The sequence below is a fragment of the Symphodus melops genome (assembly GCF_947650265.1).
Source record: "Symphodus melops genome assembly, chromosome: 20".
Lineage (NCBI taxonomy): Eukaryota > Metazoa > Chordata > Actinopteri > Labriformes > Labridae > Symphodus > Symphodus melops.
In genome coordinates, this window is record NC_136710.1 from 17950402 (window position 1) to 17977027 (window position 26626).

At 42.0% G+C, this 26626-nt stretch overlaps 1 protein-coding gene across 8 annotated transcripts in view; it reads left to right on the forward strand.

The window, feature by feature from the left end:
• Positions 1 to 26626, forward strand: part of nrxn2b (neurexin 2b) — a 730611-nt gene that overhangs the window by 161593 nt on the left and 542392 nt on the right. For 7 of the 8 annotated variants that reach the window (XM_079370956.1, XM_079370955.1, XM_079370953.1 and 4 more), the window contains exon 4: positions 24290 to 24319. The exons of the other annotated variant lie outside the window; for it this stretch is intronic. In XM_079370956.1, coding sequence (XP_079227082.1) covers positions 24290 to 24319 — 30 coding nt within the window. The remainder of the gene's footprint in view (positions 1 to 24289; positions 24320 to 26626) is intronic. 8 annotated transcript variants of the gene reach the window in all.

Here is a 26626-nt window from a genome sequence, read left to right on the forward strand (position 1 = left end):
TCAACTCATATATTGGCATCATTAATTCTTTGGATTGTAAACCTGATCTGTCAGTGTGACAGTCTGGATAACCAGAGTCACTGTAGGTGTTCATCAGGAGCTGTGAACTGTCTTAATAATGCTGTAATTGCATGCAAATAGGCAGAACAGTAGCGGTCCCCAAGAGGAACCAGAATTCAGGTTTTGTCCCCAGGAGGATCAAAATTCAGGTTTGAAATTTTTTTGTGGGTTTTCAGTGTTTCAAGTGATTTTTGTGTTCTCTTAAATTTTTCATGATTTTACAAGTTAAAATTAGGGCTGTAGGATCCTCAGAAAGGGTGGATCCCATAAGACACCAGCATGTCATTGGTCCTCGTGATGTAATATAAACCCGTATGTGTGTGTGTGTGTGCGTGTGTGTGTGTGTTATCCTGTGTTTGCATGCAGTTACTCGTGTGTACATGCTATCCCGCAGGTCTGTGTTTTTTCATGCTGGTAGAGATAAGCACAATCAGCTCGAGTGTGTTGTTGCTTTAAAAATATTCCACAGTGAACTCACGAGATAATCATCCCAGCTCCCACTGTGTTATCAGCATTTTTTACATGGAAGTGGAAAAAAAAAAAACTCTTACCTGTGTGAATAATTTGCAATGTAGGTAAACACCCCTTTAACAACTGCTTCTGTGAACAGATGGTGGGTTTTTTCAAGTGCACACACACACACACACACACACACACACACACACACACACACACACACACACACACACACACACACACACACACATATGCATACACAAGAGAGTGGGAGAGATTGTAATGGAACTGTCCGTCAACTCAAATCAGCCACAAACGTGGAATGTTTCAATCTATTCCTGCAGTGGAACAGAGAGAGTGCACAACAACAGCAACGCACTGCTGTGGAAATACATAGATTCACAACACATAGATAATGCAGAACATTCTGCAGCTTTTAGTTTTTCAAACTATCAGCATGTTTTATAGCCATTGATTACTAAATATCAACCAAGCAGCACCCTCTTGAAAAGTGAAGCCAAAATGGAAGCAGTGATTTAGGCAGAAATGGGAAAACAGGGGGTGCAAAAAAAAATACAGGGGGTGCAAATTTTTTTCAGTGTCACTCACGGCGGCGCGGCACGGCGTAGCGGAGGTTATGTGCTCCCTAACACACTGGTTTTGAAGAATACTGAATAAGTCTCTAAATGATGCATTCTGTTCAATAAGATGCATTGTTACACATTTTAGTTTTCACATTTTAGTTTTCCCAAGCTTGATAATGTTGATTTACTGTACAGCCCCTGCCCTGACACACCCCTTCATCATTTGACTCACTTGGTTCATGTTGTCTAACCCCTTTGTTGGCCCACTACTTCTATCTGCACTTTCTTTAAAAAACAAACAAACACATAAATTCATAATATTACATGTGTCATCCAGTAATAATAGATCCATAGACCTTGATAAGTCAATCATCCTTCAACATGTTCGAATGTGGCGCTGACCCGAAAAGGTGGAGCTAAACCCTGCAGTCCGTTGATTGGTTGAAAAAATCGTCACTTCCAGTGTTACGTCGGTAAACAAAACTCCGCCGTGTTTAAAGCATTGACTGTAACACAGCTGATTGTTTACGTGTGTATTTCTCCTCGCCGCTCACAGCCTTCTCTGAAACAAAGCTTGATTGAGTTCTTGTAATAAACAGTCACATGCCAATGACAAAGTGGATGAACTACTGGATGTCTTCTTCGTTGGTTTTGTTTGTGTTGCGTTTTTCTCCTTTGTTGAATTTATTAGTTAGCGGTTAGCTGCTATCATATGACGCTATTTACATAGCGGCTATCATCATCCGGCTGACACGCCGTCTACCAAATAGGGCACGGGTAGCTGTAGAAACGTAAACAGGATCGGGTTTAAGCTTTTCAGTACCGGTATTCGGCAAACATATTCTTTGCCAGAATTACAATGTAGCCTAATCAGATATTTAGCGCACCGTATAGAAACCTGTGTAGTAAGCACGTCTATTAAATGTAGATATTTGCACGGCCTAGGTCAAGCCGTGCAATAATTTCAAGGCCGTGTTTTTTTAAAATAGGCCGTGCAAAAAGCGGTTTCGCGGCAGGCTACCTAAATCTATGAATGGAAGTGTAATCTCCTGCAGTTGAACAAGTCTCTGCAGGAAGAAGACGGCTGTCCTCACTCAGACTTACAGTCGACGATTTCAACAAGTAAATCCTGTATGTTTTAAATAGTTTAATTTTGACTTTTATTTTGATGTTTGGACTGTGAGGTCTGTATTTGCTTTTTACCAGACGTAAGGGTCTTCTGGAAGATCGAAGGTTGTGAAAAAAAAAAAACAGGTCAAAAATTAAATAAATACTACTTAACGGATCAGTAAAAGACTCGGATGTTTGATGTCATGAGGATAATACTTTTGACTCGCCAGCTGAGTGGTCTAAAAGGGATTATTTTGAAGAGAAGTGAAACATTCAAAGATGCAACGGTGGTGGTCTGTTCCCTCCCGTGACTACAGGGGAGGGACTGGGGAGGCGTATCCACGGTAACCCTTATGGGACAAAGTCTGTCACATGTAGAAATCATTCCTGTCAGAGGTAAATTAGCCACCAGGAACTTTGTTTGTTTCTCACAGTGTTGACAGAAAAGTTTTGTCTTCACCAAAAATCTAAAACTATGGAGCAAAAAAACTCACCATTAGTTAATGTGTACCAGGCTTTTAGTGTTTGAATATTATTGGTGAGGTAATGTCTGGAATAGGAGTGTGTGTGTGTTGCTCTTTGCCCATGCACCTGCACACAGGAGGTAAAAGGGTCATAAATCACTGTCTCTGTGTGTGCCAGCATACGTTTGTGTTTTCTTGCCTTCTCGGCCCGTTATGAGACGCCGCTCGTCCTGACAGTCGGAATGGATGGCAGCCATTATTTATGATGCCGTCCACTCGTCACCCCGCCGGCTGTCAGCTGCCACAGGATGGTAATCGCACAAATACCATTCGGCTAGAAGCCAGTAGATAAGTATCTGTGGTAAATAACTGTGGTGCTTGTGCGTGTGTGTCACAGGCAGAGAGATAAAGGTGGGGATGTGGATGGAGCCTTCCCACTCTGAACGCGTGTATGTACATGATTAGATTTCCAATTTAAATCGGTGAAGGTGTTCAGCGTTAGCGTGATACTCAGCTGACTTCAGCCCCTTCGTCTTCACGTCTTCAATTTGTCCACTTTCTTTTGGACTCTGGTGTACTTTGTTTGTATGAAGAACATGAACCGACCTCAGTGGGACCGAACTGTGGGAAGCATCGCCTCTTCTGTAGCCCGGGCCCTCGGTGCTCTTCACTGCCGTACGTGTGTTAAATCATGTTATAAATCTGACAGACCGACACACAGGCTGCTGTCTTCAGTCAGTATTAGACATTCCTGTTCAGGCCAAAGCAGTGGAAGGATCTTGGAGTGAAGTGTTTTGCCCCAGCAGACGTGCCTGTTGGAGCTGGGGATCGGACCCCTGATCGTCTTGTTGAGCACTTCTCCACTGAGCCACAGCCGTCTTTGATTTCAGCCAGAGCAAACCAACCGTATGTGTGAGAGCGCCCTTTCACTCTGACTGAATCCTTGTTACATTAACTCTTGTTTCTTCTTAATTGCGATCACTCCCTTTGAGTTTCACAGAAATTGACATTTTTCTGCTCCTGATAGTTTAAAATATACGATAAGATAAGATAATCCTCTATTCATCTCACGAGCGGAGACATTTACAGTGTTACAGCAGCAAAGCAGGATAGCAGAAGAAAATCACACAGTGCTAAAAATTAAAATAGATAAAAAATATGCATCAAAAACAATAATCAAGAGCTCGTTAAAAAAATATGCATCAATTAAAGAGCTAGTAAAAACATGCCTCAGAAAAGGAACAGTTGAAATGCCAGTAACTTAAAGATGTAAGTCTGTATAAACAGTATGAACACTAACATGCACACAGTGCATATAAGGTGGAATGTTATTGCACAAATTGTCCCATAAATAAATATTACAATGCAATCAAATACAACAATAAAAATACAAATAAGATCAGGTGACATCTTATTACATTATGTCTGCACCACAACACAAATCAGGGAGGTGTCACTGTCTTTGACACCTGTTGAATTATCAGTAAAGAATTATGGGAGGCTAGTTTGACAATTTGACGTCTATTCTGTTTACAAACGTTCCCAACCCAGATATATGTCGTTACAGTTTTCCACTTGAGTGTTTGCTAAAGGTTACGCTTGCATATCAGCAAAAAGCATTTCTACATGTCAGTGTTTTTCTGTGCTGCTTGTATCTGTAGCTCACAACCTGAGTGTATACAAAGTTGTTCCATATCTCTCTGTAATTTGAATCATTTTTTTTTTTGGCAGAGGCATTTTACAGTATGTCAGAGAGTTGTGGGAGCACTTTTCATCCTTTCCATTTCCACATTATATTTGCATAATTACAACCTGTGAACCTTTCAGCTGTCACTACTTATTTGGAGCGCTTGTTTTGAACTTGAACCCAGCACGTAACGTCCTCTCACATGTGCCTGTCACAACAGGCGTTTGTGTGTGTGTGTGTGTGTGTGTGTGTGTGTGTGTGTGTGTGTGTGTGTGTGTGTGTGTGTGTGTGTGTGTGTGTGTGTGTGTGTGTGTGTGTGTGTGTGTGTGTGTGTGTGTGTGTGTGTGTGTGTGTGTCTGTGTCTGTGTCTGTGTCTGTGTGTGTGTGTGTGTGTGTGTGTAGGGGGTTCTGCTGGGAGAACGTGCTCTAACAACAGATAACAGAACCTCACTGGAGTAACAGTGGGAGTTGTTGGTCTTCAAACCCCAAACCACTCTGCTCTCTCTCTTTGTGTATCCCCCCCCCCACACAGACACACACACACACACACACACACACACACACACACACACACACACACACACACTCTCCTTATGGTGACATGTTCTTTATTCTCGGCCTGTGTGACGCCTTGAATGACAACGAGGAGCTCTTTGGAGTGTGTGTTGGCGGAGTGGCCTGGCTGAAGGAGATAAGAAGAAGGCCGCACACATGCAGGCACACACCCACACACGTGCACATTGTCCATGCTTAAACAAATGACATGGAGACCTCCACACACAAAATTCAAAGAAAGCCCTGCTGGAAGACTTTCAACAAAAAACTGTGGCCCTCTCTGCAACCACTCTGCTGTCAATTGTTGTATATAATTACACGATCAGCAGACATGGTAAACAATAGAATTTTTTTTTTTTATAGATTTAAAGTTAAGCGTTTTTGCAGAATCCTGAAAAAAGACTTCCAACCCAACAACATCAAAATACGGTAATTGAAGCACTTCACAAAGTGACCTCATGTGAGGGGGAGTGGACTAATGTTGTCCACCTGTATACATAGATGCACTTTATTCTAAATACACACTCTATAGTAGTACTCTGCATATATCCCACTCACCTTTAAAAACCCAAATAAGACCAGCGTGTATGCATGACAGTCTCTGGGTGTCTCAGAAATTCGATACCAAATGTATTTTCGATTTAAGGTGATTGTGGATTCATGATACAAAGTCTCCTTTTAAATGAGTAAATACTTCAGAATCCACTCTGGGAGTCTGGCTGAATTTGTTCTTGCCCTATTGATTTAAAGAGCTGGCCTTAGCAATTAGGGAGTGACTGATTAGTCAAACATCTCAGAAGAATCTTCCTCCCACCTCTTCTCGTCGCAACTGTTTGGTTGAAATGACATGTTTCATGTTGGCCTCCTGTGATTGGATTGGGAACTTTCTATCCCCCTCCCTCAGGAAACTCTTGATCACATGAAAAGATGTCTGAACATCTGAAGACCTTTAAATCGCAGGAATGATTATTTACAGTCACCACTTAGTACCTCCTGTTCAGATTGTTTCTTACCCAGCTCCTGCTGCTGGTAACAAGAAGCTGCATTCTTGTGTGTTATCTGCTGCTGTGATGATAGGTGGCTTAGCGTAACAACTATTTCCTTCTCAGACTTTCACATGAGCTAGCCGCTGTCATAATGTTAGCATTGCAGCGCTTATACCACCAGTGTGTCTTATACAATAGGTGCTTTTTGACACGCGGGACATAGACCACCCAGAAGTCGCCGCCATGTTTTAACATCTGTTAATTTTTCAGCTTCCCCATGATGCTGAAGAGAAGGCGTCTGTTGGTTAAGAGCCTTCGTGTCATTGGACTTTTCTATTCGGATGGTCAAACCTTCAAATTGAGAAGATAGTGGGAGTCCACCTCATCTCCCATACATTCAGGATTTTGTTGTGTTACTGTTCATTGATCTGCCACAGAGAAACACTGACTTTATAGTAGTGGCACTGTCAGAGAAAACATGAGAAACACTTCTGTGGTAAGCCATTGAACATCCAAAGTGAGTTATTTTTTTAGTCGTCTTTGTTGAGCATATTTTGAAAGTTCATCAGGTTTGATTTTTGCACGTTCACAAGATCTGAGACATATACACACGCACACACACACAAACAGACACACACACCTGTTGCGTTGTTGCATTGCTCCAATCCTTTGCGAAAACACTAAAAGCATCTCGACTGAAGTGCTCCGCTGTAAGCACAGATGCTCATTAATATGTATAACCCTCCCCGGTAAGTCAGGGTGATACGCTCTCACACACATATACACTCAGATTCTTCTCCCCAGCCCCAGCTTGCCGCCCTGCCATGGGGATGGCAGTGGCAGATGGCGCCTGTTCAGACGCGCCGGGTACCCAGATCCGTTGGTTGGAGCCCCGAGAGGCGCCGTTGATCATAGAAATGAAGTGGAGATGACACTGATCACTCTTTCGCCTCCTCCCCTCGCTCCCTCGTTTTCACTGAATGCAGAGCGGAGAGATACTTAAGGTGCAGAAAGGGGAAGGAGAGCGAGGCAGGATGGGAGGTGAATGCAAACGGTCCACAATCTTTACATGGAGGCAGTGTCGGGGGGGGATTGGAATGCAGACGAGGCAGCGTTACCGCCTTGTTAACTAAAAGGAACATACACAAAACGGTTGAATTGTCTGTGATAAGCCTGAATGAGAAAAATAAAAGAGAGAGAAAGAAAGAGGGAGAAAACAGCTTTTGATTGATTTAGGTATTTCTGAGGCAGCTCTAATTATACGCTTTTGTTACTGACACTGATGAAATACTCAGAAACAGTTATTGATTTGGCTGCCTGATTCTTTTTCCAAACGAGATCCATTCCTCTACTGCTGATATCAATCTTTAGCCCAGTTTCAGGTGCCTTATTTAGCCGAGCAATTAGTTTTAATTACACCACATAATATGGAAATGGATTGATGTGGATGACTGTAATAAGGGTCATTTCTGATGCAGTGACTACATTTCACTGTAGTTAATTAAAAATATTGTAGCATCTAATTTACGACTCCATTTAAACGCACAGTGTCAGTTTTTACTTCCATTCTTCTCACCATCACATATCAAGTGAACACGTGTTGTGGCGGGTCGGGCCTTTACTCTGTGCACATTTTTGTGTGGAATACACATCAGCCGTAGCGGGATACTGTGCGACATGTTGTGAATACAGCAGCAAACTGAGTTCTGACTGTCAGCGATGAGTGAGAAGGCTGTGCTGTTGTCAGAGTCAGGCCTGCTGTCATTCCAGGCCACTTTACAATGCAATGTGAAGCTAACTAAAGAGCGCCAACATTAGCATGCTAACACAATAACGCATGCCACAGTCGATTTCAGCTCGAGCCAAGGACAACTCTGTCTGCCGCTTGTGCGAAACTCTTTTTTCTATGAACTCGAGTGTCAGGGGGGTTTGAAATGTGTCGCTGAAGGAGAGCGGAGGCTTCACTGTTGAAAGGTTTCAATTCAATTCAAAAAACTTTTATTTGTCCACGGGGAGCAATTCAAAGGCAAACAGAGCAATAAATGAACGACTATGCAGCTATACTAACAATTTAACCAAAGATAAAGTGTCAACAAACAAATAAAGTGTCAAGATGTAATTGCAAAGTTGTAATATAAAATGACAAAGTTAAACACAAGAAACAAGGTATAAGTGACAGTGATCAGACTAAAGATGTAAACAGTGAACACAGTAAACAACTATTGTGCAGTAAATAGGATATATATATGTATGTATATATATATATATATACACTACAGCTATATAAAGAAGATGAATACTGACAGAATACAGTGACCATAGTCCTGGATAAGATATGAGAACTGATATCAAACAGAATAAAGTGGAGTTATGGATGAAGACCAATTGAAGCATAATAAACAGAATAAAGAGCAGTAGGGGGGAGGGTGCAGATTTCAGGAAAATAACAAAACAAAAAGGAGGTAAACAACAAAGTTCACCGCACCAATCAAAAAAGAAAACTGGATTCTTAGAGAGCAAGTGTTGAAATGTTCTTCCTGCCAATGAGGCCATGCTTCAGTTGACATTAGCTTTCTAAACGACTAACATTCCCTTTTCAACACAGTAACTTGTTGAGCTGATGATGCACACAGGCCACACACAGGCCCCACCAGAGAGCCATTCCTATCCAAAGAAGAGCAATACTTGGTCAGATAAATCTCTTTTCTTTGGTTTAAGACAGAGCGGATAATTCCATTTCATTGGATTTAGCAGTTCAGTGACCTTGTTGCCAGTTTGTTGGACTTGACAGTAGTCATGCCAGAGAGGAAGAGAGAGTGTCCATCTGAGCCCCTGTGCGTGTGTGAACTCCACGTCAGTGAGCGTTTCAGGCTTCTCTGAGACAAGATGACCCGGACGAGTCACGTCAGCCTGATCCCTGACGACCTGACTTCACTAACTCAAACTGTGCTCTTTAGCTTGTCCTGACACCGCAGCCAACACTTCCCAACTATTAACACATCCTGAAGTTATCACTCACTGTGAATCACGAGAATCAATCTTTTTATAGTGTCACATCATCGGAAGTTTTAATAAGCAAAGGAGAGCAGTGGAGGGCCGCAGGGGATTTGAGTTCTTTGTGCCTGGAGTCGGCACATTAGCATTCATGGAGTATTGTGGATTAGAGCAGTAATCCTCAGGAAGCTTGTTTTTTTCTGATTTTCACGATTTATCTTTCCTGCTAACCAGCAGTGACTTTAGTGTTTTCACACTCCACTCCACCGAGACTGTACTGAAATCAAAGAGCGGCGCTGGGACTCTGACATCTCCGTTTGTGCTTCTTTTGTCATCTTCCAGTCAACTCTTTCATTTGTTCTCTTTCAGGCACACTGACTCGCACTTTTTCTTGCTAACTGGAACACTTTTGGCCAAATGAGCTCGAAACAAAATGGAATCACTCCCTGAAAACAGTGTGTGGAAAAAGACCCAACAGGAGCAAACTGTCACAAAGGAAAGTTCAATCTGTGATAACCAAAAAAGAAGAACCGTACAACTGGAGTGAACTCTTCTATTAGAAGGTGCTTCCTCCATGACAGTCTCATCTCCCTCTTCAACTTTTAAACTGGTGACCAAGTCATGACCCCCCCACTGCTAGAAACATTAAAACACAAATACGACACATCCAGGGCTCTCTCTCTTTTCTCATGGGCGTTTATGAGCCACTAATCCAGTTTCCTCTGGGCTTCCTGCGGATGAGCTGCTCCAGTGGCGACTGCTATTCAGCCGCAGACATACACTGTAAGGAACTCTGGCCATGGAGAGGATGAGGCCATGCAGTGCCAGATATGTGGTGACTCAGGCAGCCCCGAGTCCCTCTGATCAGATGCCAGACCCCCCCCCTCTGCGGAGGTGGAGGTAATATTTGGAGGAGGGCGGAGAGAGGGAGAGGGTTTTACAGATCAGGGAGGGTGGGAGAAAATATCCCTTTTTATGTCAAGCCACCTGCAGTTCCGTGATTCCCTTTTCGCTATTTCAGAAGGGGGGAAAAAAATGCATAGGATGCAAAAAATAGCCCTGAGAACAGATTGAGCGGTTTTCTTAAAGAGCTGTCGTGGGGGCTCGAAACAGCACGCCGGATCCGTGGATGAAGTTGTGACAGATGGGATCAGTGGAGCCTAGCATAACAGCCCTATCTGATTGAGCAATCCTGCACTGTGTGAGCGCTAGCCAGAAGGACGCTGGTAGTAGTGAAGGGTTTGGCAGCCAAACAATATTTACCTTGAGTACAGTATCAACTTGTAATGCGTTAATTTACAGTTGTACAGCCTGAAACACATGCAAACACGCACGTCTGTGACATAACAACACTGAATATGATTGATGCCTCTTACTCCATTGATGCACCGACACATCTCTCTCACTACACTGTTTTCCCCCATGAGTTAGATTTCCTACAACTTGTTGGTTTTATATGATAATTATGTCATAAAATGCAAATGGATGCAGGTCTGCGTTCGTTCCACTTGTCTGCACTTCGTCTGCTGACGAATGCTTACAGTTAAACAAAACAGCCATAGCAATTTGGACTTAATGGGCTACAGGAGTCCTGACTGTATAAAAAATGATAATCCCTTAAAGCCAATTCAGCTGCATCAGGAAGATTTATAAATGTGTGGGGTTGTTTGCCTTTGCACTGTACCTGCAGCCCCTGTGGAATTCACCTCATAGGGACAATATGTTTTTCTGAATATCATTACTGAATCAAGTGCAGCTTTAATATTATTATTCAATTATCTTATCTGCTTTTACAACCGTGTTCAAATGTAAATCCTTCTTTGGCTTTTTGGGGTTGGGCATTTTGTATTTGGTTGGATACTGTAATAAAACCTCACGATGGAAAGCTTAACTGCTTGTGACACATCAGAGGGGGAATTTAGCGCTGCAGCGAGGTCGACCAAAGATGAGGACGCTGCAATGATGACGGAGGTTAACAAACAGGAAACAGAGAGTTGAAGTGAGAGGAAGAGAAGAGACTTAAAAGAGCGAAGGAATACAAAGCATAGCATGACTTCACCAGTACGGCCGTCATCGTGGCAAGAAAGAGACCTGAGCCAGTTGCTATGCCAACAAGAGTCAGACTGCAGCATCTCATGCATCTTGTCCACAGAAGGCCTGGGAAGTGTTGAGTGACTTTGAAGAGAATCAAAACTTTGGAGGAAAACAATTCAGTGATGTTGAGGGAAAAGAAATGGATTTGTGTCAGTCCTTATATATATATATATATATATATATAATTTATTTTCAAAGGAGCGGAACCAAATTGTTCTTGTGCCGACTCCAGTGACTCTATATTTCAGGGGAAGTATAGCTGACACTTCAAGGTGGAACACTGCATATAGCGAAAGGAAACCATATTAATGAAGGCAATGACAGATCTGTAGTCATCAAGCAGATACTAAACCTACAGACCTGTGCTTTAAATCCTATCTTTTTAAATGATGCCCTGAAACAAAAACACACATGCTTGATGTTTCCTCTATCTGCTCTTAGTCTCCTTAGCAGAGCTTTTCTCAATGCGCAGCACTCTTGAAACCCCATTTCAGACGGGACGAGGCTATTTCACAGCACAGCGGCACCAGACGACTCCTACAATGTGTTGAACATTGTTGAAATATTTGTTTACAAGGTTCAGTGCCGTTTAATTTTCTCGTGATCACCTCGCGCTCTCTGTGTACTCCTTCTCCCTCTCTTTAGCTCCTTCTGCTCGCTCGAACTCAGGAGCCCTTTTGTTTGAATATGCAGAGGACTTATTTCTCGCTGGTGTTTGTTCAGTTTGGCTAATTAGAGTTTGCCGAGATGAGAGCAAGCAGCAGGGCTTTTTTTTTTCTTTTTTTTTTGCTCAGCGGCTGAAAACGAACAAGATACTGTTCTGTCTGTGAGAGAAAACAACATGAGATTTATTGTTTGCTTAATGTAGGTTGACCCCTGTCATTTAATGGCGTGTCAAAAGAGGCAACGTAGGACATGCTTTTGTATTAAGACTAATTCTCACTTCTTTCCCCACATCGCCCCGGTTTTTGCAGTTACACACACTGAAAGCACAAACACTTTTACTGGCATCGCAAAAAGGAAAGATGACTGTAAAATGAAAGAGCTTTTTTTTACCGTGCAGGGCCGATCCCAGCTGTCATTGGGTGAGAGGCGGGGTTACTCCTTAACAGTTTGCCAGTCAATCACACGGCCGACATAAAGAGACAGTTTAGAGTCCCCAAGTGACCCAACAAGCGTGTGTTTAGACTGTGGGAGGAAGCCGGAGTACCTGAAGAGAACTCACACGTGCACGAGGAGAACACACAAACACCACACAGAGAGGCTCCTGTCCAACGGGGAATTGAACCAGGAACCTCTTTGCTGTTAGGTAACAGCACTAACCACTGCATGACCGTGCAGCCACGTGTTAGAAATTTTACTGTCAGAAATGAAGTTCTTAAATTAATTTGAAGTTCCTAAACTTATTTTTGGAAGGTACATCTAGACTGAGTACAACACAAACGATTGAGTCCCGGTTAAACAAACTTCTTCAGAAGCCTTTTTTCACCACTGTGCAGCAGAAGAACTCACCATTATGCCGTGTTTTATGAGACGGATGCACCAGAACGGACTTTCCAGTCAAAACAAGCTGCATGTCGATTTCTCACAAAGGAGAACCCTCAGAAAACAGGCTCACAAATTATGAACACAGTTCTTCCACAATTTCCATTAATTTTGCAATAATTACCCGACTCTCTCACGCAAATGACTCAACTTCCAGGAGCATCGCACATTCCATGGTCTAATGGTGTTTACCCAGTCCAATGAGCTAAATGAAGTTAGTGCGTCGCCTCAGTTGGAAGACATTAATTTTCCATTATGGGATGTTGTTGCTGTTACCTGCTGAGACCCTCCCCCCTCTGACACAACACAGGAAGTCGCCCTGTTGAAGCCTCATGGGAAGCCACATTTCCAGGAAAAGTCATTACGATTTAATTTTTTCTCCCTCACATGAAACTACAGTTCACCGCCGTGCAGTTAGTGGAGAGGAACAGGATGTGAGCTCCTTAAAACTGGCTGATGGGAGAAAATTGTCAAAATGAAACATTAAACGTCTACAGACGCTCAAGGCGAGCTGCTGTGTTGCACTAATGTCCCTGCAGATTACTTTGCCTCTGACTCGAGCTTCATGGCTCAGAGGACCTGAGTGTGTTTGTTGTGCTTTTTACTTCATCTCACTGACATAGGCTTACTTTGGCAATCGAGGAAGCGATGATTTGGACTAATATCTGCCTGTACAGGCCATTTGTGGTGAAGGCTGATCCTTTCTTGTGTTCCTTTATTGCCTTTGTTTTGCACAGATCAGTCTGCATTTTAGATATTTTTGATATAGCTACGTGGGACCTGTCACTTCATCAACAACACTGTGGATGAACGATCATGTTTGTGTCTTATTTTCACTGGATAATGACACATGCACAAATACTTTTTCAATGATTTGCATGGACCACAAATGTTCCCCTGTAACACATCATTACGTCACTGTTAATGTGGATCATGTGGCAGATGCAAACATTACGTTAAATGCTTTTAAAATGCAGACATTTACAACTCCACTTTAATTACGTGTAGTAATCTTCATTATCTCGTTCACACAACACAATCTTGATGTTTGCATAAATAAAGCCTCGCTTATCATACTGAAATTCTCACTTTGCCAAGATTCTGATTTTATCCTGACATTATTTATCCGCCTATTGCATTCAGTTACATTTCCAACAAACTTGACACAAGATGACAACGGGTGCCATGTGCACATTCGATTGGTCTTCAGGGTCAAACATTGACAAGGGGAAATGTCACCATTTTGGAAAAATCACGCCGCCTCTGGAAAAGATCAGAGACATCAGCTTTTTAAAGACGTTGTGTCAGTGACCTTTCAAGAGAAGAAGGAACCTGTAACAATGTGAATACTTCATAACTCAGCTTATTTAAAAAGCAGTTTTGAAGGGTGACAAAGAAGTAACAGAAACAATGGAACAGCTAGTGCCTGAATTGTCATTTCAAGCATCAAATCATCCCTGTTTTTTCTTTTAGACGGTGCATATCTAGTTCATGTAGTGTTTGTGCCTGCCACACTTAGTTTCTGACTTCCACGACAGCTGAGCGCTCAGTTTCAAGCTACATGACCAGACAAATAAAAAATAAGCTCATACTGAAAGCTTAGTGTAGGCAGGGTGTGTGCATTGTTGATGAATATCTTTCCGCATGAAAAGGGGGGTTGCTCATGCCTATTATCCACTTAAAGACTTCCTTACTTCCTCCAAAGATTACAGTCTCTGCATTAGATCTGATCACGAAATTACAGCTTCCACCACCTTAGAAAAAAATAAAAAAATAAATATATATATATATATATATATATATATATATAAAGGACAGCATGCACGCATTCTGTTGCCAATTCCCCTATTTCAGCTTCTCTAATGAGTACAGTCCAGAAGTGGCAATCATAGGCATTCATTCCATGAAATTGGCTGTGGGAAGAGGGCGGATGGACCAGGGAATGGTTGCAGGATGCATCTGCGGCACTGACAGTAGAAGATTAGGAAGAGGAGAGGAAGGACAGATGGATTCTCCATGAGAGGACAGTAGATCTCGCCGGGGACTAATGATTAGTTTTGACCTCATAAATGAAAGGAAAATAGAGGTCGCACATAGAATTTATTGGTTGTGGCAAGATGAACCCAAGCCAGAACCGTAAAACATTTGGTAACTGGAAAATACAAGCAGTGAGAGGCCAGATGCACTCTAAGACAGGGGATTCTCATTTCACTTTCTTTCACATTTAGCTTCAGTGTAACCCAAGCCTTTGAAGTGAATTCAGAAAGGATTGTTTAAGAGCGAGTAAAACACTGGAACTCCTCTGAGGGTTTTTACACTGTCTTCGGCATATTATCAGAAGTGAAGAAACCATCAACATCCTCTCTGTGTGTTATTTCCAGGAGCTGAATGATGAACTCAGTTCAAATTCTCCAGCTTCACATATGGAGGTCCAATTTATTTATGAACTGTTTAATTAAGACGCAACGGCAACTGTTCAGATCTCTCCCCCTTTCCAATCTCCGAGACGCTCTGATTTATTTTTGCAAACAAACGTCCCATGACATATTAGCTTTCTTTCAATGAACAAAATATGGGCGTCAAAGGGAATCGCTTGACATTATGCATTTAATTAGGTGATTTGAGGTTGCATAATATTCCAATAGGAGACTACACTCAGCTAAGATACCCCCACAAGTACAGAGACAGTTATTCAGCCAATAAACACAGCTTAGTGTTTTTAGTATGGGTAAGGTTTAGTTTGATAATTTAATAAAATATGTATGAATTGTTCATGTATGATATCTTTTAATTTGACAGTGTCTGCGGGCAGTGCTTCAATTGATTTTAAAGTAAAGCTCTGGTTCCAGAGCTGACACACACGCACACATTTCAGATGAACTGTCATGGCAGCATTTCCTTGAATATTCCCCGTCTGCAGACCTTAGCATGTGCAACCTTAATTACGTACTGTGGTTCCCTCTAATTGTCGCTTTGAATAGTAAATCACATCATTTTGACGGGCATCCAAACAACTTGGTGCATCGCTCCTGACAGATGATGGCTGTTGCTGCTGCGTAAAGTGGAAAGTGACCATAAAGATTTAATGCTTCACTCGCTCAGCTTAAGTGCCTCGCCTGGGGTCAACAGTTCCCTGTGGTATTTCCAAGGAAATCAAATGCATGTGTACACTAGCACACACTCAGACGAGCCTTCTGAATTGCTGTAGAAGGAGTAAATTTTTTATTCAGAAACCTTGAGAATCTAGGGCATTCTGGCAGAGACCACACAGCATACCAAGGAATATACATATGCATTAACCATATGGAAGAGTCAGAAAAAAAGTATGATGAATTTTATATAGTTTGTACTATATGGCACATGACATGACAAATGAGCCAATTCTTAATGACGTAAAAAGCATAACAGTGAACTGTTCAGTGTCAGAACATCTCAGAATGATGTCTTCTAAGCTTGGATTGGACTTCATCACCATTTACAGTACAAAGAAGCAGGATTACATACTGATACAACCTGGAGTGTTGAACAACATGTTTACATAGTTTTCCTATATATGCATATTGTATGGACGTACAGCCAGTGATAAAGGTCCTTTTTGCCTAAATTCATTAGTGCTTTTGCTTCAAATCCATTGTTGTGATAAAATCAAAGGATGAGGTGAGATGCAGTATCACTGTTGCTGAACAGATCTGTTAATGAAATGTCATACCAGAGCGGAACCCAGGCTTCTCACAAATACTGAATGTTGAACTTTTACTGCCATTACTAAAACCAAATCCAATCTCTATTAAACATCCAACAAGAGTTGTATGTATCACATCATGCAGCCATGCTTTCAGTAGTCTACTGGGTGTACAAGGAGAACCTTGTACAGTGACCTATACTGTATTAAATAAGGTTAATTTAGATATTTGAGGGTCAGTGAAGAGTGCTCACGATCGACACGACTATTCAATCCTTTTTAGACCACATCACCATGAGTGTATTTTGATTATTAGAATTGCAGTGGAGAGCGACTTTGCTTTTAACAAATTTGCTATCCGTCTCCCACCCACCATCCACTCATCCACCCACCCATCCATCCATCTATCCACCCACCCATCCATCCATCTATCCACCCATCCATCCATCTATCCATACCCTGTATGGTCTCTGTTTGATGTCATATGCAAGGTGTCATGATGTAAGGTTATATTCTAACTCCCCATGGAGCTCTGTGATTCTGTGAATGTGAATATCTCATTTTTAACAATAAACTATCTACAGGTATATATAATCCACATCACCAAAGTGTTGTACAAAAAAGCTTGTACAGCATTCTGGTGCAGTCAGACAAAGCTCAAGCTAGCTATGCAAATTTATGGGTAAAAAAAAAGAAAGACGCTGATTGCCTATATATTGTATCATGTTGCAAACATGGGTGTTGTGTAAGACATGACAAACTAATACACCCTCTTGGGTGTTTTATTATATCTCACATTTGAAATAGTGATTACAATGTGGATAAAGGTTTTTGCACATTTTGAATCCTCCCGATGCCTGGCAGGTCTAATCCCTGCTCTAGATGCTAACGACAGCCTTCCACTTTATAACAGTATGTGAATGAATGAAATCAATCGGCCGTCTGATTCTACTCCGTCAGTATATGCCGGTTGACCCCCTGAACACGACTTAGACATGATTTCATTTGATGTTAAAGTATAGAACATATTTCTTCTTTTTGAAACTGGGCGAGCTCTGTGTGAATAATTAAACACGCGGAAAGACGTGGAAGCCTTTAACATCAATCTCTGACTCTCAGTGAGTCTGCAGAGGTCCTCTCAGCCCGTACCTCCAACTATCTCATCTTTTTCTCTTTCATAGAAAAGATACCCACCATGAATTATTAAAGCACTTTAAACCCCGCTACAGTTTCTATATTACTTCAGCTGTGCAAAGACACTATGCATTATGGATCAAGCTGCAGAGATGAATATTAGTCACATTTACTCCAAAGGATTCCTCCATCACTTAATCACATGTTTTTACAAATTGCCCGGGTTTGTTTCTGGGACCCCGGGGGCAACGCCTGCTCCTTTTGGCAGCAGGAGATGAACGGCGATGATTACACTGTGAAACTTTATCTGTGCCAAAGCCCAGTAAAAGCCAATGATTGGTAGATGTGTCAACCGTTTTGGATATTGTGCTATTTTATATCTAACACCAAGGGGATGTACTGTGCAATAAACTGCACATAAAGCCATTTATTGTTCTTCTTTTCTCCTTCCTGACTTTTATACACTTCTTGCTCTTAAGTAATTCTTTCTCCCTCTAAACTCATCATAGTCAGTGGCGTCAGAGAATATGTTTGAAATTCTTCTGTATCACTTCCACGGCGGGCTCAGCTCGTAAAGGAGAAGCTTATGTGTCAGTATGGCTCGTGTCGTCTGAAGGCGCGGGGAAGTGCTCCAGCCATATGCTGCTGAGAGTCCTTGGAGGAGGATGCTATTTAACATGCCATCCCAGCACCACAGGGGGCTCCAGAACAAAACACATTCTTCCTCCTGACTTAGTCCGTGTCCGTCTGATGAACGAGAGATAGAGCAAGTCAGAGGAAAGGATAATGATGATGATTCCCATTTTTCTCTGTCCTCTCCAATCGTGTGATGCTGCTGCGGTCCACAGTCCCAGCACATCTGTTAGTGAGTGTGAGTGCAGTGCTGTGATCGTCGTGATCTTTAGACTTTGACAGATCAATACCTACACGGTCATTTAAATATTTTCAAAGGGAACTCTTAATTCATTTCCACCTTGTCCTACCATGATCTGTCTGTTAGAGGAGGTCTTTTGTCCATGTGGTGACCAAGACGGGTCTTATTGAACCGTCTGTGTGGTGGAACTGGTCAAGGCCTGTTTGGTGCAAAAGTCATCAAATACAGCAACAAACTTTAAACTATAAGACATAAGGTAGTGACCCCAGTACTATCATTTTTCTGCTCTTGGTCCTCCATGTTTCCCTTTCAATGTCTTGTTGAAGTCAAGCCATGTTGGATGATGTAATCAACAGCAGACTTACTATATCAACTGACTCCCAAAACGGCTGCTGATGTTTCCATCTTTTAAAGTGTTGAACAATCTGCTCCCGCCATCTTATTCCTTACAGATCCAAAAAGTATAAAGTATCAAATGATAAAACATCATGTTTTAAAAGTCTTGTAAGGACGAGAGAACATGACTGCTTTCTTTTAAATGGCTTTTTTTCCTTGCAGCTCACTTTTCAGTTTGAGCTTTAAGACTTATCCAGGCATCTCCTTATTATTTTTGCTCACTTGACCTCGGAGCTTTGCTAGAGGGGTTAAAGTGAGATAATGTGTTGTCATCTGCATGCATTATCTGGCAAAACACCAGTGTTTGAGTCACCAACAGCCATTCGAATCAAACACTTAGCAAAAAAAAGAAAAAAAATAGCTTGTGTTCATCGGACCTGAAAGCAGAGCGGAAGAAATCTGTAGATGAGGAAGGAGAGATGAGAAGGCATCTGGCTGATGAAGGGCAGGATGAAGAGAAAATGATCAAAAAAAGCAGAATGGGAGGGGAGCGGGCTGGATAAGACGTGAGCACGTCCTCGTCCTAATGACAGAATTATGACCCAGCTCCATCTGCCACTCAATCACAACCAGCCAATCGGAGCCGCTCTCCAATGCGTCCTGGTTCCGTCTGTACTCAGCACAGAATTAGGGATGTAATCAAACGCTCAGACGTCAAGAAGATGTGGAGACTCAGTTCTGGCTGAGTTTTTGCCACGCTCCTCGTATCCGTGGCAGGCGCTGCTGTTTGTGGCTGTGATAATTTGATTTGGGCTCCAGTGTTGATGCAAAATGGACATCGAGAGAGATGGAGTTATTCCTTATGTCGGTTATATCGGGATGTGAGCAGTAATTTAAATTTTCAGTCACGCTGCCTCTCTTCTCAGACCACTTGCGAGGCAAACCCGTCACATCCTAAACACAATCTGGCATGCCCAGAGTCTTGTGTCCTTTGATTCTGCCAAAACAACATAATGTGTGGAATTGGCTGTGTGCTGGTGTGTATGTGTCGGTCTGCTTGGTGAAATGTTGAAGGAAAAGTTTGCATGGCTGAAACTTTCTAATTTCCTGATATGCTACATCTGAATAGAACTCTCCATTTGTTTGACTTTGTTTTTTTTTTGGCTTCCTGTTTGCCCCATGCTGCACACCTGTACATCTGAGTTAACTCTGGCACGTGACATCACTTCCTCCGTGTATTTCCTCACCATCTCTCCCTCACCTTTGTGTTTTTTTTGTTGCCTCCCAGAGCTGGATGAGGTTGGGTAGGGTGCAGATTTGGTATGCAGCGACAGCCCCCGTTTTGTTTCATTGCAGGAGCCTCGCCTTATCTCCTTAATGGATTATGAGCAAGAGAACAAAAACAGAGGGATGCAGAGTGAGAATGATTGGACTCCCTGCAAAGGGCCGGCAGGAAACAGGCTGCAGGCAGATAAATAAAGCACTCTGCCTGTACATTTCCTCTGCCCCTGAATCACAGATGTTATTAAGAAAGAGAACAATGAGAACAGCTTGTCGTCAAGAGCCATTTGAGCCTGTGTAGTCTTTGCATTTCTGATTTACCTGCCTGCTGCTGCTGGGGGTACCAACATGTCAGCTTCTCTGTTAGCCTGCTGCTGTTGTGTTAATTTGTGTCCCGAGACATCAGACACTATCTTTTGGTTGTTTGCCTGCATAAAGAGGAGGCAGAAACTCAATGTTCCAAATGTCAATACACAGCCCTCCCAGAAACAAACCCCGGTACATTTGCTGTGCAGGGAAGCTGATGGTTTACCATTAATTGTGCTCATTTAAAAGGTTGTTTCTGCTAGAGCAGATAACAGGACATCGTATTCTATGCAAGGTAGTCACAGATACTGTACTGAACTATGATTCTGAGGACCTATATATATATATATATTTGATTGAAAGCCAAATTCAATCAATCATTTCATTTACCGGTAGATGTTTTCAAGTCTAAACGGCCCTTTGTGTAGTTCCATTTTCCTCCAGACTCCTGGTCAAGCTGTTCACTTCAGAAGTTTGGTAAAGAGAAAGGTGAGTGAGGGTTATTTAGATTGACCCGTTTGCTGGTTCTGCCAAGAACCTCCTGTTTAGAATCGTATTGACAGAAGAAGAAAGACAGGTTAGCTTGAAAGGATCGTGGTCCAGCAGAAACAAATGTTGATATTGTGTGCTGCCTGGGGTTGAATTCAATTTTGTTTTCTCCATTCGGTTTATTTGGAAGTAAACATCCCTTTAGGCTGCAGCTACGACTCTGTTTCATTTTCCTTCCACTTTTATGTATCTTTGTCTTTTCATGGTTTGCTTCCAAGAATTCTTTTTCTTGAAGACTTGCTCGTGAATGTTTGTTTGCAGTGCATGACCCCTGCCAGCCAAGACTCTTTCTCTCTCTTATATTTGTATTCTCCTGCAAGGCTTTTTTTTCTTTTTGTGTTGGTGCTGAACCTTGTACAGTAGCTTCTCCTTGTAGGCGCACTGTGAGAGCTGAAACAGCAAGACAGCTTTTTTATGTGTTGTGTTTGTAAGCAGACGGAAAGATGTCGATGTGTGTCTCAGCCATTCCATCTCTCATAATTATCATCTTCTCGTGGCCTCAACCAAGAACCTTTTATTCTGTTCCTTTTAAAAGTTCACTATTTGTAGTTTATGCAGACATCATGCTGAGAAAGACTAGAAGATTATTATTATTATTATTATTGTTATTATATTATTATTGATTATTTAAGACATGAAAGATACAGATATGAATCAGTTCAGCTCTCTCTGAAACTGTAAACATACATTCATTCGGGCTCCATGTTCATGTGTTACTCTGATTTTGTCAAAGCGTTGTAAAGTAAGAGCATTAACTCCAAGGTGAAATGTTTGAAATGTCTGATCCATCACTTTGGTGACGAAGAAGTAAAAGGGCCTGACGTGTCAGATACCCCGAACACTTCTGTTCATCAAAGTGAGCCATCAAAGTTATTTCTGTTAAAGAGCACTTCCTGTATGACACGGCCTCTGGTCACTAAATGTCTACACAGTCCGTGTGCGCTGCACGGCGCTTTAGCTCAGTCTGACCCACTGGGTCTGTTTCTGTTTGTCTGAGCGGCTGCACTCATGGTCGATCCGCCAGGTACAAAGAGATGCATGCTGCTCCGTCTTTCACAGGATGCTCTGTTGTTTATTTGCTGCCAGTTTTGACGTAATCTTGGTGTCGTGATGGAACATAAGAGATCTAGTGTCTCTGTCTTTTGCTTTATTTTTTACTTGACCGGACGCCGTGTGCTTTTTCGGGGGGGGGTCTGACTTCCTGTCCAGCTTGTTCTTTTCTGTGCATCTTGACACGAGCTTGAGACCCTGCTCTCTGTGGACAAAGGAGCATCGACCGCCACATGCGCGTGTGGAAATTGGCAGTATGCATCTTTATGTGTTCCAGGATGAACACATGATGTAAATAATTGCAGGTATGCAATAATATGCTCTAAAAAGTTATTCACCATTGGGAAATCAATGTATGATTTTTTTCAATCGAGCTTCTTGGGCTCTGATGCTGATCCGATACCTGGGCTTTGGATGTCAGCTGATTCTGATCTGATACCAGTGATTCAAGAACAACTTTATTCTTCACTGTGACGATGAGTAATCAACTGAATCATTTTTGGATTTGGCAGGTTTCTCAAATTTGATAAAACAGTTGTTTATAAATCAGTACACGTGTCACTCACCCTCTGCTGTCTCAGTGAAGTCCTCATTGAGCTGCGTCGTTTTCACAAAGCTGTGCCCTCCCATCTTATTCCTTGCGTTTCCATCTTGCCAGCTTGGTTTCTCCAAACGTTGTGCACGTTCATGAACTGCCATGGTAGTCGAGGTCGATGTTTTCTCTCTCCGCTGTGCTCCAGGTTTCAGTGTGTCGTCCTTTCAACTGATTTTTCACGTACTCACCATCACTTGGAAGTTTCCCGCGTCTTTGCAATCGACCCATCGTAGTGTTCTTCGTCACGTCTGCCTTTTCGTTTCGTTAAACTTGTTGTTCCACCACCACTCCTCGCAGCATTAGCTTTGTCACAGAAGCATGGATGCATTCATGCATCATTAGGCACAGGCCTAACAGTGCACCGATGACAATGACAACATGCTTCCTGTAAACATAGACCAGCCTCATGGGTTGGATCGGCCCATTGTCCCAAAATCTGATCACCCATTGATAGTACGAATTTCTGTGAATACGTTCAGTTTGGTTACACTGTGTAGAGGTGACTTTGCTGTTAGCAGACTACGATCTATTCTGAGAAGCTATGACCATATTTGAAGAGAAGCACGTCATATGAAGTATTCCAAAAGTATAATGTATGGCCTCAGCTGACAGTAGAATGAGGAACTGTTCTTCAAATGGAGGTTTGACATTTAAAGAGTAAAGGTGATGTGATTCTCCAGACCATGTATAGAAATATCCAAAGTGTTGTACTGTATATAATGGCTCCACACTGATCATTAAATCTTTCAGCCTGCACAGAGTCTCTGTGTTGTCTGTTAGATCAGAACCACGGCCGTGATATGCTGCGTTAATATTATCCAGTCTGTTGATAGATTCAGTTTTAGGGACATTTATATTATTCAACCCATCACCCATTAGGGTCAATATCAGACTGACATGGGATACCAGGGTTGGATCGGCACGTCTTTACATCAAAGAGTGGCAGATCTTACGAACACGTGGAGAGGGATAGTTCTGCTTCATGTTCACGTTTTCACTCCTGCTTTGTTTCATCTTTTAATCGCTGTTTTGGAAGTCTACTTTCTATGTCTGTGAATATGAGTGTGCTGTGATGTCGTGTGTTTTCAGTGCCAGAGGACCTTTTCACGTTCCTCTTATGATGTCACAAATACATGTCAAGGTCTGGGTTGTACAGTTGGCGCAGCTTGCTGAATATCTGGAAGGTTTTGCTTGTACGGGTTGTGACGAGTGTGGATGGGTTTGTTGGCTGTGACCTTGCTCAGATGGTTTTTAGTGATCATTTAACTCCATCGATCACACTGTTGGAAAGACGGTTGCATTAAAGCCTTGAGCAGGCTGAATGCATATTATGGGATGTCACTGTGCTGCTTTGGTTTTTGCTGGAAACTGTGTTAGATTCATTTTTCGCCTTGTGTTTTTAAAGGTAACACAAAGCATTTAAAGATGTAGCGTCTTTCCAGGTTGATCTCTGACCCTCTCTGTGTGAGACCTTGCAGAGCTCAGATGCTGTTTTTATGATTCTAGTACAGTAAGAAAACCAGGAGTTCAGTTCAAGCCTTTTCTGCCAAACAGTTCTCTGTGTGTTCCATAAGTACTTCAGTGGAAAAAAAAGCATTTGTGAGAGCAATAGCCTTCGGGGGTTGCGCCAAATGAAAATGCTTTTTTTTCTAAACCCCCACACCTCACTCAAGAAGTGTTTGCTTGTTTTTCTGTTCCTATTCTCTCTCTCTCTCTCTCTCTCTCTCTCTCTCTCTCTCTCTCTCTCTCTCTCTCTCTCTCTCTCTCTCTCTCTCTCTCTCTCTCGTTTTTTACCTTTGATTTGAACTCTGACATCCAAGTCTGCCCCAGGATGTCTGTCACAAACTGCAGTCCAACGTTGTGACAATGCTTTTTTTCTTCCCGTGCCTTTTATGACCTTCTTTTCTTCCTCTTTCTGTTCTTTTTTTCTGTTTTTTCCCTTTCAAGGTCTGGCGCACCTGACGTTAAACGACCAAGGTATGGGTTCATTCCTTTTTTTGTTTTGGTTCTGTTTTTTTTATTATTATTTTTTTTAAAGAGGAATTGACTCAGCCTCTCTGCCCCCCAACACCTGGAACCTGTCGCTTTCCCTCACGATTTCCTCTTCTGCTTTTTTGCCCTCTCTTGGTGCCATTTCCCTCCATCTCCTCCCAACAATCCTCCCTTGTCTCTGACCCTTTCCAACATCTTCCCCCTGTTGCTTCCTCCCTTTTCTCCTCTCCCTCCACATCTCATCTATTTTTGTTTGTGACTCCCGCTCCCCCTCCTCCTCCCTCCTCTCCCCCCCTCCTCCATGTCTTTGTGCTTCTCTGTGACCTCCACCAATTCGTGTCCCACCCCTTGTCCTGTCCTATGGCTCACGTCCTGGACCTTCACCTCTGACCACCTTTATCCCCGACGACCTGAACCAGGGGCTGAAGGTAACACTTTTCTGCTATCCCTTCTGCTTGGGTTTGAAACAACAGAAAAAGTGCTGATTCTATTGGAAATGTGTTTTCTGGTCAAAAAAAAATAACCAAATCAAACTGTGTCCAGACTTCCATCACTAACACTTCAAGGTCAAAGTGTTTCTGAATGTGCAGAGTTTCTCATCACCCCTCTGCTGACATTCCCATTGTTTGGCACTCAGATCATTTGAAGGGCTACAGATCTTTATGAAATGTGATGGACTTCTTCTGTGAATGTGTTTAAGTGTTTGCAATTGTTTTTAAGATGCTATGAACACTGGATGATAATTGTGATGCTACTTTGTGCACATCTTACACCACAGCTGTTAAACACTACACCCTTTTCTCTCTTTTAAACTTTACTCACATATTGGGACTTTTTCTGCATTTCCTTTTTTTTTTTTTTTTTAAATGTGTTAAATCCGGAGCTAAAGGTCAGGCTGTGAAAATAAGATGTCATTTTGTGTACTCCAGCAGCTGAATGGAATTTTTAACTACCCAGCAAAGCACCAGTCTGACTATTTACCAGGCCTCAAGGTTATGTTCTCCTCATTCTCTGACATTTCTTTGCTTCTGGCCTCCCAGTGAGGGCTGTCCAAAGGAGAGAGGAAAAAACGAAAAAAAAACTGTTAGGGGAGAGTTCACAAGCCAGAAAGGAAGTGAACAAAATGCAGCAGCCAAAGAATGTTCTGACCTTTACTGGTGTGATGAGAGCTTCTCGTCTTCCACCATCCTACACCCTCGACTTCACTCTGCTTGACTGGTTAATCTCGAGTTGTCAATCATTTTCAGATGTGCAACTCTTCAGGAAAAGCAAATTCAAAAAGTCAAAGCTTTCTGGCTACTACAGATCCCGGTTCTACCATCTGTAATCTTTCCACATTGTTAAAAACCCTTAGATTTGAAAATCCATTTCATGGATTGTTGCTCCTTTGAAATTAGAGGAAACATATAGAGTTAGTATTTCATTATCACAGCGTTTGTGCTCTTTTTTTTATTCTTGGAGGTCAAACTGAGATAAGGCTGTAACGTGAGGCTGCAGCAGAATCAAAGTCAGCTGTATTGTCTAATAATCTACAGCTTAAGTTGAAACCACCTCTGTCTCTTGATAACATTCACACTTTCAGTTGCACTGTTTGAGGTGCAGTGGTACCTAATAGGTTCACATGATTATAAAGTTTCTTTCTTAAGAAAGTTTCTGACTTACCTTTGATTCAAAATTTAGCTCGACCTTTGAAAAAGATCTCAATGAGGCGTGTGTCCTCCCAAATGAAATATGAGACAAAACTAAAGTTGGTAGAAGACAATGAATAAGAGCAGTGAAGTAAAAGGTGCCATAAGTCACATTTTTACACCAAAATATCTAAGAATAAAATAAAAAATTACTGAACATACAACTTTGCATTACCTCAAATCTTTATCAAAACCAGAGAAGTCCTTAATGTAATAGTTGTAATATATTGTTGCCATGGAAACACCGGATGAAGTTAAAGACCACTGCATAAGGAAGCGTGAGCTGCTGCTGAAAGCTGCCATACTGTTACTGTAGGTGCTGCTATGATTAAAAAATGTCATGTTAATTATACTCAGATATGTTGTCAGAGGACTTAATGTCATCCTCAGGTCTGTTTTGCCTATTCGTCTTGACTATGGTCAAGTCAGTTAGTTTTCATCTGGGCTGAGGGGAGGAGTTAGCAGAAAGAATCTCTCCCACGTCTCTAATTATGTTTCATAAAGGTATACATTTATTTTTCTAAATTAATCAAGTCTTAAATTAAACTTTGTGTTTGCATTACTGACAGAACGTGTCGATTTTTCTCACAGCCTGTAACATGCC